The sequence below is a fragment of the Phycomyces blakesleeanus genome (genome assembly GCF_001638985.1).
Source record: "Phycomyces blakesleeanus NRRL 1555(-) unplaced genomic scaffold PHYBLscaffold_28, whole genome shotgun sequence".
Lineage (NCBI taxonomy): Eukaryota > Fungi > Mucoromycota > Mucoromycetes > Mucorales > Phycomycetaceae > Phycomyces > Phycomyces blakesleeanus.
In genome coordinates, this window is record NW_017265161.1 from 125,078 (window position 1) to 143,567 (window position 18,490).

Below are 18,490 nucleotides of genomic sequence, written 5' to 3' on the forward strand. Positions count from 1 at the left end.
ACACAGATACAAACACAAATATTTATTAATTAGGCAATAAATCGCACAATTGTCTTAAAAAATATATGTTTCGATTGACTTGGCAGAAAAATAAAAAATAAAAATAAAATATTAAATGTTAAATGTAGTATTTAATTATTTTTCTGGAAGGAAAAACTTGTTGTTACATATGCACCTAATTTAGATTTTTTTTTGTAGGGAGCCGAAGGTTCTAGTTTATTAGTGAGCCTCTATGCTGCAAGGCAAAAGAGGAAAATCACGACTTGTTTTTGGCTTTTATATTTTTACAATGTTTTTCTATTTATATGTTTGTGGTTATATATATTGTGGAGGTATGGAAGGAAGCTAAAGGGGGGGAAAGTCGAGAGCAAGTTTGCTCTTGAGGCAGTCGAGAAGAGAGGAAGCAGTGGAAAAGGCAGCGGAGAAGACAAAAGGAACGTGATCAAATATGAACAGCCAATGATGGCGCCATATAGCCAGCAGCGTGCAGCCAAAAATTGAGGCAGCAGAAAGAGAAGAATCGGTGCAAGGAGGGAATGTGAAGGATTGCAAACCAGAAAGCAAGATAGTGGGTGTCGCGGTCTGGGCAAAGTACAACGTCCAGATTGACGACCATACGGACAGTTTGACTGGACACTGGAACAAAAAATGAGTTTGATTGTCCAGAGGGTGAGAGCAGAGGGCACAGGATGGGTCTGGGAAAGTGGTAGGGATCCTACAATTGAGGCGAGAACGGCAAGGAATGTTTTTGTGCAGGGCACGAAACCAAACGTTGCGGGCCCCATGCGGCAGGGGGAAGGACCAAAACCAACGAAGCTGGCGAGGGACGAGTGTGGGGCTTATGGGGCGTGCGGATTTGGAGTGGAAATTGCAGAGTAGGCGGAAAGACTGGGTGGACAAACGATGCCAAGGGATGCCGGGGACAAGAGCCGTCAAGAAAGGACGCACATCGACAGCTGTACCGGAAGGCATATCTAGCAAAGAAAACTGTATGGCACAGATCGCGGGGGGAATGGTGGCACGATACAAGACAGGGTGCAAGACAAGAGAGCGAGTGTAGAGACGTTTGAAGAACTGGTGAAGGACAATAGGACAACGGAGTATGCAGTGGAGGGGGCGTTGGGCAAGCACGCCGAAACTAGGATCTACTTCATAGGCGTCGGAAACCCAGAGATCGCGCCATGCAGATGGAAAGGGAGGGTGGTCTGGTTGTGCGGTAGTGAGATAGGAGAGAGGCAGAGAGAGACAGGTGGGGAGGTTGACTACCACGTCAGAGAAGTTGTGAGGGAGAAGATCAATGGCAGCAAGTAGGGTGGCCAGAGGAGAGTCGAAATCATGCTGATGAGAGGATCGGAGAGATGGAAATATCAAAGGAACGAGTGGATCAGCAGATGAGGAGTCGAGGCGGGGGATGTAAGAGAACCAAGGTGGGACCAGGCCAGAGGGGGACAGCGGAGAGCGGACGAGAGGCCGGAGCCAGCGCAACTGAAGAGCAGCCTGTTGAACCTAAGGATCAAGGACCCCTAGACTGCTGAGCCGAATAGGCTGGCAGAAAGTGCCGAGAGAAATGGGAGGAAAGGAGCGGTATTGTATAAACTTACTCATGATCGAGCAAAGTCGACAGAAAAAGGATAGAGGTACAGTGACAACTCTGAGGACGTGCCAGAGCTTAGAGAGGATGAGAGAGTTGAGCACTGTGGCACGGCCACGAATAGAGAGAGAGCGAGAGTGGTGGATATTACAGGTAGATTCAATCTTGGAAAGAATGTTGTCACAGAAAGAATTGCACTGAGGTAAGGATTGAATAAGAGGAAAGCTGAGATATTGCAGGGGAGTGGAGGAAGATCTGTCAGACCAGACAGTGATGTCAAATTGTTGTAGGACGGGGCGCCATTCTGGCAGTGGAAGACCGGACAGGGAGAAAGCTTCAGTTTTATGGAGATTGATGCGAGCATTGGAAGCATGAGAGTATGTGAGAAGATGATGATGAAGACGGGACAAGTGGGCGGCATCAGGCAGAAAGACTAGCAGATCGTTGGCATAGGCCAAGAGCTTGATGGGCGGAGGTGGTGGAATAGCAGTGCGTGGTGATGGAGAAAATCCGGCAAAGGAAGGATCATGAATCACACGACGCAACAAAGGTTCGAATGCAAGGTTAAAGAGTACAGGAGAAAGAGGATCACCCTGCTGGAGTCCACGAGCCTGAAGGAATAATTGGGATAGGTGTCCATTGACATTGATTCGAATCTGTGTAGAGAAGAAAAGTTGAGATATACAGATAATGAGGGAAGGGGGAAAGTTGAAATGCTGCAAGACCTGGCAAAGGTAGTCGGGATGAACTCTGTTGTAAGCTTTCTCCTGATCCAAAAGAAGGCCTATACCAGATGAACCGTCCTGTCTAGCCTGTGCCATAACCAACTTGGTCAGCATGCCATTGTCAGCAATGAAGCGTCCTTGGACAAACCCGGTCTGGAAGGGCGTAACAAGGGAGGAAGCAGCAGGCACCATGCGATGATTGATGAGGCGAGTGAACACTTTGGCATCGGTATTAATGAGAGTGATCGGGCGCCAGTTGCGGAGGGAGGTGAGGTCACCTTTCTTGGGAAGAAGAGAGACGCAGGTTGATTGCCAGGACGAAGGGAACACACCGAGGGCAAGCCCATCATTAAATATTCGAACAAGTAAGACAGCACACATCGGATGACCCATAATTAATTGCAGAATCTCATAAGGCAGGCCATCCAGCCCAGGGCTACTGGCATTAGGAGTGCAAGTGGCGCCGTCTCGAATGTCATCCAAGGTGAAGGGTTTAAGGAGGGTCGTGGAGGTAGTTTCAGAAAGAAAGAGGTCTGGTGGCAAGTGAAGGAGGAGGTCGTCAATAGCTGTCTGAGCAGGAGGGTTGGGTGTGTAAAGATCTTCATAAAATGCAGCAGCAGCTTCCGTAAGATCATCGGGATCAGTGCATAAGGTGTTGGTGAAGGGGTGGCGGAGGCTGGTTATTGTGGTTTGAGCTTGGCAAAAAGCAACTGTGCGTTTCAAAAACCCAGCGGAAGTTTTGCCTTGTTCTCTCCAGTGTTTTCCGGCACGGAGTACTAGTATCTCGGTGCGTTTCTGTTGAACTTGCTGAAGTTGACGCTTGACGATGGGCAGCTGGAAGTTCTGAGCAGGCTGATGTCGAAATCTATGTATCAAATGGTCACGTTTACTCTGAAGCTTTACCTCCAAAGTGGCAAGTGATGGGCGGGTTGTGCATGAATATGAACGTGTGAAACGAGCCACTTCGACTTTGATCAGATCCCACTGTGATTGGGGGGAAATTGAAGGCGAGAGTAGTGGTATGAAGGATGAAAGACAGCCGGACAGGGAGGAGCGGAAGGAAGGGATGTTCGCCAAACGAGGGTTCGCACGCCACAAACCTCGACCAATGTGAGACAGCATAGGAAAACTAAGACAGGTACGTACAAGGCAATGATTGGTCCACAGGGGCTGAACAAATGTGACGGTGGACGAAGAGTGACAAGACGCTATATCCTTGGAGGCATATATGTAGTCGATAGTCGAAGAGGAAAGGTCGCGATGAAAGGTAGGCATAGGTTGAGCATCAGACAAAGTGACACAGTCTACAAAGTGGTTAGCGACAAAATGCAGCCATAGACGTGGCGCGAGGCCAGCACGAGAGGCATTTGCATATGAGGAATAATTAAAATCTCCTAGCATAAGAAAGCGAGAAGGAAGGGAAGGGAGAAGATGTGGGGAGGATAGGAGAGAGGTGAGAAAATCATATCGAGGATGATATGAAGCAGGGACATATAAAACGCAAATACGAAATGGGGCAAACAAATTGGAAGAGTGAACAACGGTGGCAGTAATGCAACGACCACAGAGAGAAAAAAGAGGATCAGTAAAAGAAATGAGGGGAGAGAGGGAAACCAAACCACAGTGAGGAGACCATAGTGAGTCGGATGCTTGAAATTGAAGATGAAACGTCTGTTGAAGAGCGTCTGTGTTGGTGTGAGTTTCTTGAAGGGCAAGTATGTCTAGAGAGAGGGAGCGAAGATATCTAATAAAGAGAGAGCGATTATTGGTGTTTCCGGACTTGACAAGTCCGCGGCAGTTCATGGAGGCTATATTAATCATAAATTTAAGAATGATCGCCGTCTACCATCTCGTCATCAGTTAGGATATTCTGGGAGTCTTGGTCGTTGTCGCCGTCAAAAGTGCTGGGGTGAAATTCTTCTTCGTCTTTAGTGGAGCCAGAAGTGTAGTTGGAGGGAAGAAAAGCGTTGTGGAGGGGGTGAAAGACGGGATCATACTGGGTGTTGTGTGTCTGAGGAAGAGGCAGAGTGGGGTCGAAGAGTGCGCCTGTGCGGCTGTTGTCAGTTAGTCCGTCAAGTGCAGCAAACCTGTTGGCAGACTGGCGGGGGGAAGTAGGAACAGTGGGGACAGAGGGTCGTCGTGGTGTCGAGGAATCCGTGCGGGAGGTGGTGGTAGTAGCCTGGGATCCCTCAGCCATCATAGGTGTACCGCGAGGGGGAATCGATTTCTTGGCCGGAGGTCTGTGAGACGCACCGGGAGTAGTCTTGCGTGAGCAATCAGGGGAGTCATGTGTCGTGGGAACCTTGCGGGGTCTCTTGGAAGAGCTGGCGTCCGTGGGGGGTGCTCTGGGGCAGGCATGTTGCAAGTGACTAGTCTGGTCACAAGTGAAGCAGCATCGGGAATCTTTGGGGCGGTCTGGACAGTTTTCGATAGCATGGCCCATAACTTTACAATAATTACAGTGAATACCCATCTGTTTCCAGGTACCTAAGAAGTACAAGTCGCCATCATACGGGATCTTGTATGAGAGTTTGGCAAGGGTGGCATCAGGGTTGGGTGGTCATTCAAGGTAAGCAAAACCAGTGCCATCAAAAAAATTATCACGAAGATGCAAACCGACTTCGCGGATGGTGCCATATGCGGCCAAGGCTGTTTTGATAGCCTCTTCAAGCATAGGGGAAGGAAGGTATGGAAGCTGGGAGAGGGAGATACGCAAGATTTTTGTGCCTGGGGCAATACCCATAGAGGGGAAGTACGTTTGGCCTCCAACCAGGAAGCCTTTGGAACAGAGTTTGGTGCAGATGGTAGAATTAGTCAGGTGCAATTCGTGGATGAGCAGTTGACGATGAGTGAATGATATTCCCAAGGTGCATGCCATAGGAACGCTTGCTCTGAGAGCAGTCCAGAATTCAGAGGTAAGGGTGGAATCAGTTGGTGGGGTGAAGAATACCGAATGACAAGATGTACTTTTGCGCCAGACGCGATCCGTAGATGTCGGCAAGTTAGAGAAAAGAACGACTGGTACTTGACCGGGGGCGGGAGTGGCTGTGGCGACATCGAGATATGACCTAGTGTTGGTTGTGGTAGAGGTAGTAGTAGAGGGTTGTGGAGTGGTTATATTGGCTTGACCTAGTGTTGTGGTGGACCCAATAGGTGGGTCCGGTACTTTAGCGGGAAGAGCCATGTGCACCTAATTTAGACTCAATAATATTTTTATTGCATTGCAAAAAATACCAATTTTTATTAGAATATAATAATGTATGATATATGACTTATTTTTAATAAGAAAGTATATCAAAAAAAATTGAAAAAAAGAGCAAGAATTGATGTCATAAAAAATACAAGAAAAAGAAAATCCAAAAAAGGCCACTTGCCAAAATGAGCAAGAATTGATGTCATGTTAAAAAAACGCGAAAGAGAAAAACTACACCATTATATCAGTGATTATTAAATTGAAGCCCCATTAATAATCAGGCACACTTTTTTTAAGAAAAGATCGCTGCATCAAAATCCATTTGTAATTCTTACTAATAGGGACAGTAAGCTCAATGTAGTCAATGACATAGTGAACAAGATATATCAGCTCATTATTAATGACAAAAATAAGAGACATATAAAAGATGAAAATAAAATATAGTATACACCTCTTTATTATTTTATTATTATTAATATTATTCTTATTGTTATGAATTCTACAACTAAAACCTACACTGTTATGTGTACATGTTCATCATGTACCAAAAATCCAATTGGCAGAATTTTGCAAAATGCACAGACCTTTAAGCATCATAATAATGCTGATAAGTTATTAGACATTGGCCCAAAAAATCGAGGTAAATGACATTTGAGTAGTATGCGCATTACTGGATAAATTGTAATCTAATATTTTTTTGTTAATTATCAGTTAATACAGAAGTTGTCGAAGAAGAGACAGACGTTGAGATGGTAGATGTATCTGAAACATCGATTGATTGTGAGTATAAAATTTCTTTTTAATAAATCATAATTTAGATAGCTAATAGTCTAGTTTTACTATAGATGAAGACAATTATTCTATTGTATCAGCCGAAACTACCGTACAGAGTGTACCTTATTTGAGAGAAGACGAGATTTTTCAATTCGAAGAGTCTGATGTTGAGACAACATCATTGGCTTCTGACAATGACGATCCTGATTCAAGCAATGAGTCTGAAGATGAGAGCGAAGTTGAGGTTGCTGGTGTTGAAGATTTTGAAGACATGGTTGCTTCCAGTATGCATACATTTAAAAAAGAAATATACATAAATTGTGTTACAAATAATTAACAGAAATACTTGCCTTTGTAGTTGCTTCTTTGAAAATTCATGAAATGTCTCAAACAAGCCAATTCATGGCTCTATTTGGCGTTATCTTTCAGGCGTTTTACTTGGTTCAAGCAGGTGGAACTGCTATGTTGAAATTCTTCTGCCATCTTCTTGTTGCCTTTGATAAGGATACCAATCTCCCACTCACCATTGATGCATTAAAGTCTATGACCGGCTTCAATTTCATGACAAAAAGCATCGTCAAATACACCATCTGCAACAAGTGCTTTGCAATTTACCTACCAGGCAATCGCCAACCAAATTGCACATTCGAAAAATACACAACCACACCACCAACATACTGCGGAAATCCTCTTTTCTCTGACACCGAAGCTGATCACACCGTCCCTCTCATGGTTTTTCCATACAACTTGCTCAAGAATGCATTGGCACAGCATTTTGCCAAACCTGGGTTTGAGCATCAAATCGTTCAATGGAGATCAAGGGAAACCATAAACAGTACCTTGTTGGACGTCTATGATGGTGCAATGTGGTCTGAGCTCCTTGATGAAGATGACAAGCCTTTTGTGAATCACGACCATTCTTTGATGTTGACATTGAATGTGGATTGGTTTCAACCATTCAAGGGTCGTACACATGCAAGTGGGGCCTTGTACCTGTCAATGAACAACCTGCCTAGGGAAGAAAGAATGAAGCTGGAAAACATTATCCTTGTCGGTGTCATGCCTGGTCCAAAGGAAGCAAAGATCAACCAGATGAACAACTTCTTGGAACCTCTGGTAGACGAGCTGGTAGAGTTATATGGCAGCATAACTATGAAAACTCCAGAGTTCCCCAATGGTACTAGTATCCGCGCTGCTCTTATGTGTGTTGCTTGTGACATACCTGCTGCAAGAAAGACTGCTGGATTTACAGGATTTGCAAGTACAAACGCCTGTCACATATGCAAGCATCATTTCACTGTTGTTGCTGGAACAAGTAAGATCAATTATTCTGGATTCGATCATGAGAACTGGGTCTCCCGAACAAAAGAGGAAAATGCAACCGAAGCTGAGATGTGGTTCTGCGCAGAATCTGATGCAGAGAGAGCTGTTTTGGAGAAGCAGTATGGCACCCATTTTTCCGAGTTGCATTGCCTACACTACTTTGATCCCGTCCGATGCACAATTGTTGATCCCATGCACAATTTGTTTCTTGGGACAGCAAAGCGTATGATCAGTGTTTGGAAAGACCTGAGGTATCTCCCAACTGCTGTTCTCGTCCGTATGCAATGTCTTGCCAATGGTATTCTTGTTCCTCCTGGGTATGCCGTTTTATCAACAAAGATCGAATCTGGTTTCCCGTATATGAAGGCAGACGAGTGGCAATCGTGGTGTCTGATTTATTCGTTGGTGGTACTAAAAGACGCTTTGCCTGAAGACGACTACAAAAACTGGACTCTCTTTGTAAAAGCATGCCGAAAGTTGACCGGTCCTTCAGTCACATATTCAGAAATTGACAGTGCACACCAGCTCCTTGGAGAATTTGGAAAAGAGTGTGAGACTCTTTATGGAGAGAGCAGCATCACACCAAATATGCACTTGCATATGCACTTGCATGAGTCAATGCTTAACTTTGGTCCGGTATATGCATTCTGGCTGTATAGCTTTGAGAGATACAACGGCAAGTTGAAGAACATCAAGACGAACCATCGCAATGGTCTTGAGATCACCTTCATGAGAGTCTTCCTGGAGAAAGCATTCATTGGTAGCTTTCTTCGAGCATATTCTACCAATCTTTCATCACCACTAATAGAGTTCCTTGAGGGGGTTGCCCAAGTAAAATCAAATTCCAACAGCTCTTCTCCCTTGAATTTGGATGCTGGCCACCCTCCTGCGTTGCCATTTAGCTTAGCAATGTTCCAGCAAGCTGCTACAAATCCATGGTACAATGTCACCGGAAGTGAGGCCTTGCCACCGACCACATTGCCAATCAAGTTGCAGCCTTTGACTATGATGAAGGATGATCACTATCAGTGGTTATTTGAATTCTATGTCAAAGCTTACCAGAGTACAAGTGTTTCCTTCTGTGTGGTAGGGAGAATCCCAATTGGTGAGGATGTATTTGTGAACAATCAGATTCAAAAGGTGAAGAAGATTTCGTTGCTGGGGTAAGAGTACTGCAGTGGTGAAAAGAAGAAGCGCGGGTCTTTTGTGAGGGTATTGTTTCTTGAGAGAACAAATGACGATGTATCTGAATTCCCTGGTCAAATAGAGTATTTATTTACTCATATCATCAAGATCGGTGGAGTCAAAAGAGTGTCAACGTTCGTATTCATTAAATGGTTTCCCGCCTACCATTCAAGTAGTCATCAGCCATTAGCTGATCAAGGTCTGCAGTTGTGGGACAAGAGATTTATGGAAGAAGATGCTTCGTGCATTGTTCCAGTGCATCGTCTGCATTTGTGCTTTGCGTTGACTATGCATAAAATGCAGAGTGGGACGCAAAAGCACCTGGTTATTCCACTGCCTAGAAAAGTAGTCACATAAAAAACAAAAAAAATAACAACTATTTAGGTTACCAGTATAAATAATTATAATACGAGTTTTTTTTGACTGTAAAAAGGTTTAGCTTTATTTATCTCTGTATTCTTATTTAGTTTTAACAGTACTTCTTTATTAAGTATTTAAAAGAGCAATAGTAAATTATATTACCAGTTTTTTTAACTATTAATGAATAGTAAAAACCATTATTTATTTCTCTTGCTTTTATCAATAATATAAAAGACAAAAAAACTTGTATATTTAATACCTGACATTTACCATTTTCTTAGCCTTTATTACATATTCTTGCTAATATCGGTATTATAATTTCCAATAAAAAAAACGAGGATAAAACAATCAGGGTTATATAATTAAATAATTGCTTTGTACATATATTTTTTTTATTAATTGGCTTTAAAATAAAATAAAATAAAATAAAATAATAATTTATTATTTTGATTTTTGATTTTGTCTTTTTCTTTTTTCTTTTATTTATATATTAATTGCTTCTCATCTTGACAATACCGCCTGATTATATTTTACTACTTCACCCCACATCGTTCAACACAATCAATAAAAATCATTAAAGTACTATATTCACTTTGTAAACAAAATAATGATTTATTGTTGGCATGTGTGAATCCAAGCAGCAACACATGCCTTTTTCTCATTCGATAACTCGGTGTTTCTCAAAATAATTGGATAGACAGAATTGCCAATGACGTCTGGTCCCTTGTTAGCAAGTCTCTGTTTCTTCAAAACAGTAAAGTATTCATCCACCTGCATTATAATATAAATACTTTTGAGTTAGAAGTATTAAAAAAAATAACTTTTATCATGAGAGCCTTACCAAGAGATGTCTATTTCTAGGAGTATATCTAGTTTTATTTTTCTCCTCATCTGACTCAATATCAGATAACATGTCATAGTCCAGAAGGTTAGCGACAGTCTCACCAAACTTAGACTCAAGGTTTGCCTTGTCAGCTAAGTGAATTGCCTTGTAGTCTGCAAGAATCTGAAAAAAAAAGTTAAAATAGTTTACACAAAAACTGTTGACTATACTTACGTTTCTCTTTCTGGACCGGCGTCGAGAAATCCGATTTTGTTGAGCTATCTTTTCTGGCAAAGCTTTTGCCCTTTGAAGCATATACAAAATATGACTTCGGGTTTTCTCTTCCACAACTGCAGACGAAACAGACTTTACTTCAGCTTGCTGATGTGTGTAGCTCTGCACTACATCAGCAATGGGACGGTTGGATGTCGAGAAGGCGCCCTCATTGACTGTCAATGGCATTGTTGCCAGAACTGCTCGTGTTTGAGAACGGATCAATCTCTGCAAAATATAATGTAAGTAACTTTGCAATATTCTATTACTAGTATATATCCTACCGAAACCGTTGGAAGGTGATACTTTATATATTCTCCTGTAGTAAGAGCCTGACCGATGGGACTATGGTTCGAATTGTTATTCTGACCATTGGTTGCTCCCATGTTGTGGTAGACCTTCTCCAGAAGTGAATGAGATTCATTCAGTCGGGTGCTCATGGTGGACAAAGTGGACAGGACAGTACCATCTAGCTCTGTGCTAACTGTCAAGCTGGGAAGAATTTCCCGTTGTCTTGTGCTTGCTGCTGTCCCAGCGGTTTGTTGAACAGACTTTTTTGTAGTCATCTTTTTCGTTTTTTTGGATTGCTGCATATTAGAAGACATGAATTGAGATATTTAAGGCTAATGAAAGAAATGGAAACAATGTGAATACTTTAATAATTAGAGTCGGGTTTCTTTAAAATAATAAAATAAATCAAAACATACGTAAAGGTGGAAAGTAAGGCACCAAAAGATTATTTTTCTGATGATACTCTTTATAGCATTTTGCTCTCTATATTATACTTTTCTTTATAAGCCAACTTGGAAAGGCATTTGTAATAGCTTACATCCATTACAAAGATGTGAGAGATTATGGTTTAGTATGTAATGTCTTGTCTCAATCGGGATGGGTTGAATGACTTTCAATTTGCTCCATTGATTCTATCAGTTTCTCAGGGTCAACGGTCATAAAATTATAATTTTGAATTTCCCCCGTTTTTTTTTTTTAATTTTTTCTTTCTTCTTCTTTACTTCTTTCTTAATGTCTAACATGGTAAGCATCAACTCACATCAAAGTTTCAAGACCTAATCATCTTGTTGTTTTTATTCTAGCATGATACACTATGCTTTAAACTACCAAGTCCTTCTTAACTGCCTCAAAAATAATGATAAAAAGGTAATAAAAATATACTTGAATATTTATTCATGATTTATGTATTAATTATTCTGCTTAGATTTTTCTGGCCCGTTAACAAAGACATATACCTTGGGAGGGTTTATAAAATGGTATGTTGTATAAATATTAATGTGCACCATCAAGATACAACTTGTATTTATTATTTTTCTTATGTATACCATACACTCTATAGTCACTGGTCTTTATCTCGGTCCTCTTTTTTTGATTATACACCGACTCTTATTCTCTACAGATAGACAAGTAAGTAAATAATCATTCTACTTCTTTGTATGTAATTCTAATGAAAAGAAATTATTTTATAGATAATATCTCCATTTCCCGCATGCTGCATCTTCTATTGTATTGAATAATTGGTAAGCAAAAAATAGTCTGATACTCTTTATTTCATTCTAATAAAAGATTATATTTTATAGACAATGTCATTGTATTTTGTGTTTGTCAACTCTTCTGTTTTCTGAACTGTCTGGTAAGCAAACCATAGTCTTATTTACTTTGCATCGTATTAACAAAAGTTATTATTTTTATAGACAATATTACTATAATTGAGACATTTAACTAAAATGTTGATATATCTATCTTTATGTTAAAGACATCCATCTGTTCTCATGTTTAACTTTATTGTAAGTACATTCATATTTTTTAAATAATCTGTCGCTCTCAAATAAATATACCTAGAATATTCTTTCTAATCCACCCTATAATTATTTTTTATAAAAGTAAACAAACAGGCCAAGAAGGCGTGCGGCAGCAAGCAATGGAATACAGTAGGGGTCGATTGCACCAGGGGTGGACCAATGGATGTTCGAAAGGAATAACATAGTATCAACTAAAATAAATGACGGCATCAAGTGTGATATTTCTACCCAATTGCAACAGAAGACGATTAGTGATGTAGACAAATAGAAACAGCTAGAAACAATAAGAAAAATTTTTCAAACCAATAAACACCTTTAAAATGACCCATAAATCTCTAAATCTTGACTAAATCTTGACCAAATCTTGACCAAATCTCTTCTTTAACAACCCATATATAGTAATAAAAAGATGTTGAATGTTATGTGCTGTATTTAAAAAAAACCCCAAAACCAATATAAAATGAAAAATCTGTGGTCTGATAAAAGTGCGTCTATATTTTTACGACCAAAATATATCACATAAAAGTATATCACACTTTTTCTTTTTGCGTTCCTAAAATTCAGTATACTAATTGTATTCATTTAGCTCACGAATTTTAAAAAATTGGCATCATAAATTCCGATCGAATTCATGCTAAATTTTATTCATTCAGACAGTATTTGGTCAAGATTTAGTATACTGAATTGGTCCTCCTTTTGCAGTGATACTTATAACAGCTGATTCAATACATATATAGACTGATAATAGCCAATTTGCAATATATATAAATTAATAACAGTCAATCCAATATATATATAAATCAATGATTACTAATTTGCTATATATATAAACTAATAATAAATAATCTAATATATATGTTGTGGTGGTTGAAGTTGAAGAAGTTTTTAAGAGGAAGAATTGAAGATTTGAAATTAGGAACGAAGATTCGTGAGAACTTGTGTAGGTTTTGTTTATTGAGAAAGATTTTGTATCAAAGTTTGACGAGGTTCCTACACTGAACTACTACTGCTATTTATATTGTTTTGGATTGGGAAAATTATATGACTGGGGTCAGGTAATCAATCCTATCTGAGCCTTAATCAGAGCAACGTGATCTTGGGATAATTAATGTATGATTAATTATATAAATGTGTGTAGTCCCAATGAAGTATTAACATTGAAAGTAAATGTGTTTATGAGTTATAATTATGCTTATAATAATCCACTGATGTATCCCATATTATGGTGATATCATCATATGAAATATAATCACTATCATGCATGCTAAACCTGTGTGTTAAATAATAAAGTAATCGGTAGACACCTTTGACTGGAATAGCTGAGGCCTTATATTATTTCCTTCAGACTTATTCTCAATTACAGCAGTAGTCAATACTCATTTACAACATAAACGTTGTACTTTTTTTTTGTAAATGTTGTATTTTTTATATAACCATAGAATTTTTTTTTGTAAATGTAGAATTTTTTTTTGTAAACGTCGTATTTTTTTTATATAACTGCCAAACGCCTAATGTAATAGCACTTCAATATATATAGATCTTTCTACAAAGATACGTCATAGAAAATATCTATAGAGAGAACTAACAGAATATGCAAACTTTTCTCCAGATTACTTTGTTGAAGTCAAATACCTTACTGCAGTTATAAGAGAATAAAGCAAGTATCTCATTATAATAATTATGTTAAAATTGAAAATGCAATGATATTATTTGTATTCTTTCTTTATTGCAGAGTAAGTTTCGAATAAAAGATTCATTTTTTTATCACTTGTAGCCTCTTTGTTGTTTTTAATGAAAAAAACAACTGGAGACTTTCTCTACTTCAAAATATAGCCATCAGCAGTTGTTTGTTTCATATTTACTATCTTGCTGACTTTTTTGATAGTTAATCCTCTTATGAAGTAGAGATAAAGTAGCTTTTTTAGATCTTTATCCATAGGTATTTGATATTGTCCTCTACTTTTTTTGGGGGTTTCGTCTGTTGTTGACAGGGCAGAACTTTTTGGATCTTCTGGCTTTTTAGGCTCTTCAAGCTCTTCCATGTTTTTTTCAAAGGCACTGTTATATTCTTCAAGTTTCTCATATAACATTGTTGTGTTTTCTGATAATAAAAGATAAAAAATAAAGAAATAGAAAGATATGTTAAAGTGAAATATTTTATATAAATACAGTTATATCTAGTATATAGTAGTAATAATGAAATAGTAATTACTTAAGTTGCATGATAAAAATCAGAACACAAGTTGAAGCAGCAAGAATAGATGTAAAGAAGATTAAGTTGTTGTTAAATAATATTAGTCATTATATTTTCAGCTTTTTATATCAAAAAATAATATTCTAAGGTCTACTAAATAAAGTAGTACAAATTGAACTCAAGGAGATAAAAAATAAATAGGACAATATATTATTTGCAGCCATAAATTTATTATAAACATTCTTTTTTAAAAGAGATATCATAATTCTCTCTCTTTACATTTGGTGTTTACATACCAAAACTCTTTATTTCTCTTCTTAAATCAGCAATAAATCTCATTCTCATGCTCACTTCAACAACTAAATATTACTCTGACAATGAAAACACTGCTTAAAGCTCTACACCTCATGGATTTTTTTATTATTTCCAGATCACATTATGTTTCTGTATGTAAATAAAGCCTATACTTCAGAGTCATTGATATTAATCTCTAAATAATCTATAGTATTTTGAATAAAAGCTATAAATCTGAAAAGAAAACGTGATGGTTCAACCCTCCACCTACAAAGAAACTACAAGATCAAACATCTACCTGTACGATAGGAACCAGTCTACACATATTCATAATGCTTTTAAGTGCATTTCACCGACCATACTTTTTCGAAATCCAACAGTAGAATTCACTCTACCAACCACACAAAAACTTGCCAATTTTTATCTCAAATATCCAGTAATCTGATTGACTACCACAACAATTGTATTTCTTATGAACCTGGTTCTACACAAGCATCTGATACTATTACAAAAAAGAATCCAAAAATGCTAATTTATTTAGCACCTGCTCCAACCATTTTACAATATCAGAATCCTGATCTTCTTAATATCAAACTCAACAACTCTTTGTAATCTGCACTCGAAACAAGTAAATGTCCAACAATCTGTTAAACAACTGAAAGCAGTCCAAGAATTATGCTTTGCCTACAATACTACCCAATCTTAATTTTGGAAACCCTCATGATACAAAATACCAAAAAAAAACAAATATTACACACACAAAAACAGTAACAAAAAATAGCACAAGCTCATGACAAAAAAAAAGAAATAAAAAAGAGATGAAAAAAAAAGAGATGAAAAAATAAAAAAAAAAAGAAATAAAAAAATAAAAATAAAAAAAAAAAAAAAAAAAAAAAAAAATGTAATAGCAATTTTAAAAATAATTCTCCAAATAGTATAACTAGCATTTTTATTCATAAATTTTTATAATATACATAACCATTTTTCCGCAAATAATTTCTGAAAAACTGAAAGTCTCAATAACTGAAAATAAAATGGTATCTAACCGCAGAAATTTCTGAAAAACTGAAAATCTCAATAACTGAATGTCGAGCTTTTTCTTGGCTCTATACAAAAAAAAACTTTCTTTTTTTTATTTTTTTTTATTTTTATTTTTTTATTTTTTTTTGGGTGGGCAAACTCATAAGGAGAAATCCCACCCCTTCCTTTGAGACAGAGGACAGGACACCATAAAGGCTCTGGTAGCACTGTAAATTGGATAATAAAATAAATGTTCTTAAAAGTGTGAAGAAGCTTAATATGTAAACATTCATTATTCTTCAACACATTCTTTATCCAAATATATTAAGACAACAGGACAAGACTATACCTTGGTAGAAACGTTTAAGTTATTAAAATATATTTTTTTGGTATATATACCCCAGTGTCTTAATAAAGTTTCTCAGTTATCTTTCTTTCTTGATTTTAACACTCTTTTTATTTTCAAAAAAATGTCTACTTCCAACAACTCCCTCAAATTTGTTATGGACAAGCACTGTGAAATGGTCAGTCACAGCGGTTCTGCAGACCAAACCCAGTTTTCTGGAATTGCTTTCGACCCCTTGTGCAATTTCAACCAAGAGATTGTCGACGAAATGCATGGAGAAGTTATACTCCGATCTGTGACAGATGTCTTTGTCAACCATGCCAATATGAAATGGACCTGTACCTTGGCCGGAAACCCAGCAGTCATGAACCTCTTAAGTCTCAGAAGTTTTTTGCCAACTGAAGTCAACAAGGCCACCACCAAAACCATTGTTACACAGAAGCCGAAGACGAATCTGCTGGAGAAGGTCGACCCTGATTCTGTTCCCACTGCAGAAAGCATAGGTCGAGGTCTGTACTGAAAGTACAACCAAAACCAGGTGAACAAGCTCTTCTCCTTGGTTTTCCAAGAAAACCAGACTGCTGCTGCCACTGCCAGAGAAATAGGCATCAATGTCTGGACTGCCCGGAACTACGTTAGACTGGCCAGAGAGAAGATCCAGGCCAATTTTGATGCTGCCATGGTGGAGACTGATGAGTCCAATGGGCTGGAGATGGTGGAGGTTGAGGAGGTTTCTGTGCCTAAAGAACAAAAACATGGCAACCAAAAGTTGTTCCAGGTGCACTCTGCTTTTTTTTGAAGTTTTTTGAAAATAAATTAGATGCTACCTTGGAACAAGCAAGGATAGCTGTCATGGAAGAGTTCTCTGGGCTGCAGATTACCAAATCAGCAATCCAGAAGCACTTGGTGAAGAAGTGTGCCCTGACAATGAAGAAGTTGGAGAAGCTGCCTGAGAAGAGAGACGATGTCAGCACAATTGAGATGAGACAAGACCACATTTTGGAGTGGCAACAACTTGCGGATTTCAACTATCTGTCAAACTGTGTGTTCATCAATGAAGCAGGCTTCAACATGCACATTAAGAGAACTTTTGGCCATTCTGTCAGTGGCACCCCGGCCAAGACAACTGTCCCAATGCAGAGAGGTGCGTCCATCACCATTCTTGGTGCAATGTGCAAGAGAGAGATTGTTAGTCTCTTGTTGAAGAAACCTACTGCAGTCGCAACTAAAAAGAAGAGAAAGTTGAACATCTACACCAATGTTGAGGTGAATGGCAGAATTGGTACCAGGACCCAGCACTACCTCAACTTTCTTAGTCATACAATGGACGTTCTGGACAGCCAGGGTATGCAAAGACATTATCTCGTAATGGATAATGTTCCTATCCATAAGGCCAATGAGATGAAAGACTTTATTTTTTCCCGTGGGTACAAGTGTGCATATCTTCTTGTGTATTCACCTTTCCTGAATCCAATTGAGGAAATGTGGTCCAAGATCAAGTTTGGTGTCCGCAGAGAAGAGATTACAGAGTCAGACGGGCTCATCTTAAGGATTACAGAATCAGCTAAGACTGTCACCCTTTCGGACTATTTGGGTTGGATTAACCATGCCATTTCATTCTTTCCTTGCTGTTTGAACAGAGAGCAAAAGCTTTAAGTATGTCTTTTATGTCTATTTAAGCTCTTTACACTCTATGTCTTTTTTTATTTTATTTTTATTTTTTACTACTTTATGTCCCTCTTTTTCTTATTTTTTTACCACTTTATGTCCCTCTTTTTTTATTTGTTTTACTGCTTTATGCTTTTCTTTTTTTATTACTTTGTATTTCATTATATCTTACTTCTTATTATGTGTTTTATTTCTCTATCAACTAATTATGCCTAATAAAAATATTCATGTTTTATGCCAAAAAATACGACGTTTACAAAAAAAATACTACAGTTATATAAAAAAATACGACGTTTACAAAAAAAAGTATGACGTTTACAAAAAAAATACTACGGTTATATAAAAAAAATTGTAAGGCATAAGGATAAAAAATTTGAGTGCCATGTACCCTTCCGCCAATAGTAAAAGGGGGGGGGAGCAAATTCAGATAGCAATGGGTGCAAATTCAGTTGGCAATGGATGCAAATTCAATTTCTATGGAAGCCAATCAGATGTCAATGGGTTCTAGTTAGATGGAAATGGGCACCAATTGAAAGGATAAAACCAGTAAACATTCTGTAAATTGTTATATTAATATGCTTTCTTATTTATTAGCTTTCTCATACCTGTAAAAGCTGCTTTCATTAAAAAATAGCTTGTAACTTATAAAATACTTAGTAGAATTATTTCTTTTTTTGAAATAAAATAAAATATATCTTTTTTAAGCCCAAAAAATAATTCCCAATGTTTGCACCCCCCTCCCCCAATTCTACTATTTGAGGAAGACCCCCCTCAAAACTTGTTTGAGCTTCCTAAAAAGGAAACTCTTATCAACACTTTTTTTTTCTTTTTCATCGTTGAGATTAAAAAAACTTCAGTGGGTGTGTATGCATCACATCTCTCAGAAGATTGGTGAGGTATATACCAT

General features: G+C 38.3%; 6 protein-coding genes across 6 annotated transcripts; 2 read left to right on the forward strand and 4 right to left on the reverse strand.

Moving 5' to 3' along the window:
* Window positions 1-345: 345 nt before the first annotated feature.
* On the reverse strand, window positions 346-3,717 carry PHYBLDRAFT_173954 (hypothetical protein; the record flags this gene model as incomplete). Its single annotated transcript, XM_018437148.1, has 2 exons — window positions 346-1,506; window positions 3,220-3,717. The coding sequence occupies 2 exons, from the start codon at window positions 3,715-3,717 to the stop codon at window positions 346-348; spliced, it is 1,659 nt and encodes a 552-aa protein (XP_018285662.1).
* A 424-nt stretch (window positions 3,718-4,141) lies between these two features.
* PHYBLDRAFT_173955 (hypothetical protein) lies at window positions 4,142-5,500 on the reverse strand (the record flags this gene model as incomplete). The annotated part of the gene is made up of 2 exons (XM_018437149.1): window positions 4,142-4,803; window positions 4,897-5,500. The coding sequence occupies 2 exons, from the start codon at window positions 5,498-5,500 to the stop codon at window positions 4,142-4,144; spliced, it is 1,266 nt and encodes a 421-aa protein (XP_018285663.1).
* Window positions 5,501-7,282: 1,782 nt separating this feature from the next.
* PHYBLDRAFT_118132 (hypothetical protein) lies at window positions 7,283-7,828 on the forward strand (the record flags this gene model as incomplete). The annotated part of the gene is made up of 1 exon (XM_018428619.1): window positions 7,283-7,828. A coding segment is annotated over one exon (546 nt), but the record flags the coding sequence as incomplete, so codon positions are not given.
* A 1,935-nt stretch (window positions 7,829-9,763) lies between these two features.
* On the reverse strand, window positions 9,764-10,852 carry PHYBLDRAFT_151141 (hypothetical protein; the record flags this gene model as incomplete). Its single annotated transcript, XM_018432612.1, has 4 exons — window positions 9,764-9,922; window positions 9,993-10,157; window positions 10,209-10,475; window positions 10,532-10,852. The coding sequence occupies 4 exons, from the start codon at window positions 10,850-10,852 to the stop codon at window positions 9,764-9,766; spliced, it is 912 nt and encodes a 303-aa protein (XP_018285665.1).
* Window positions 10,853-13,878: 3,026 nt separating this feature from the next.
* On the reverse strand, window positions 13,879-14,600 carry PHYBLDRAFT_73313 (hypothetical protein; the record flags this gene model as incomplete). Its single annotated transcript, XM_018442828.1, has 2 exons — window positions 13,879-14,162; window positions 14,552-14,600. 2 exons carry the CDS (start codon window positions 14,598-14,600, stop codon window positions 13,879-13,881), a joined length of 333 nt encoding a protein of 110 aa, XP_018285666.1.
* A 1,439-nt stretch (window positions 14,601-16,039) lies between these two features.
* On the forward strand, window positions 16,040-17,571 carry PHYBLDRAFT_151142 (hypothetical protein; the record flags this gene model as incomplete). Its single annotated transcript, XM_018432613.1, has 3 exons — window positions 16,040-16,424; window positions 16,485-16,645; window positions 16,717-17,571. The coding sequence occupies 3 exons, from the start codon at window positions 16,040-16,042 to the stop codon at window positions 17,569-17,571; spliced, it is 1,401 nt and encodes a 466-aa protein (XP_018285667.1).
* Between the last annotated feature and the right edge of the window lie 919 nt (window positions 17,572-18,490).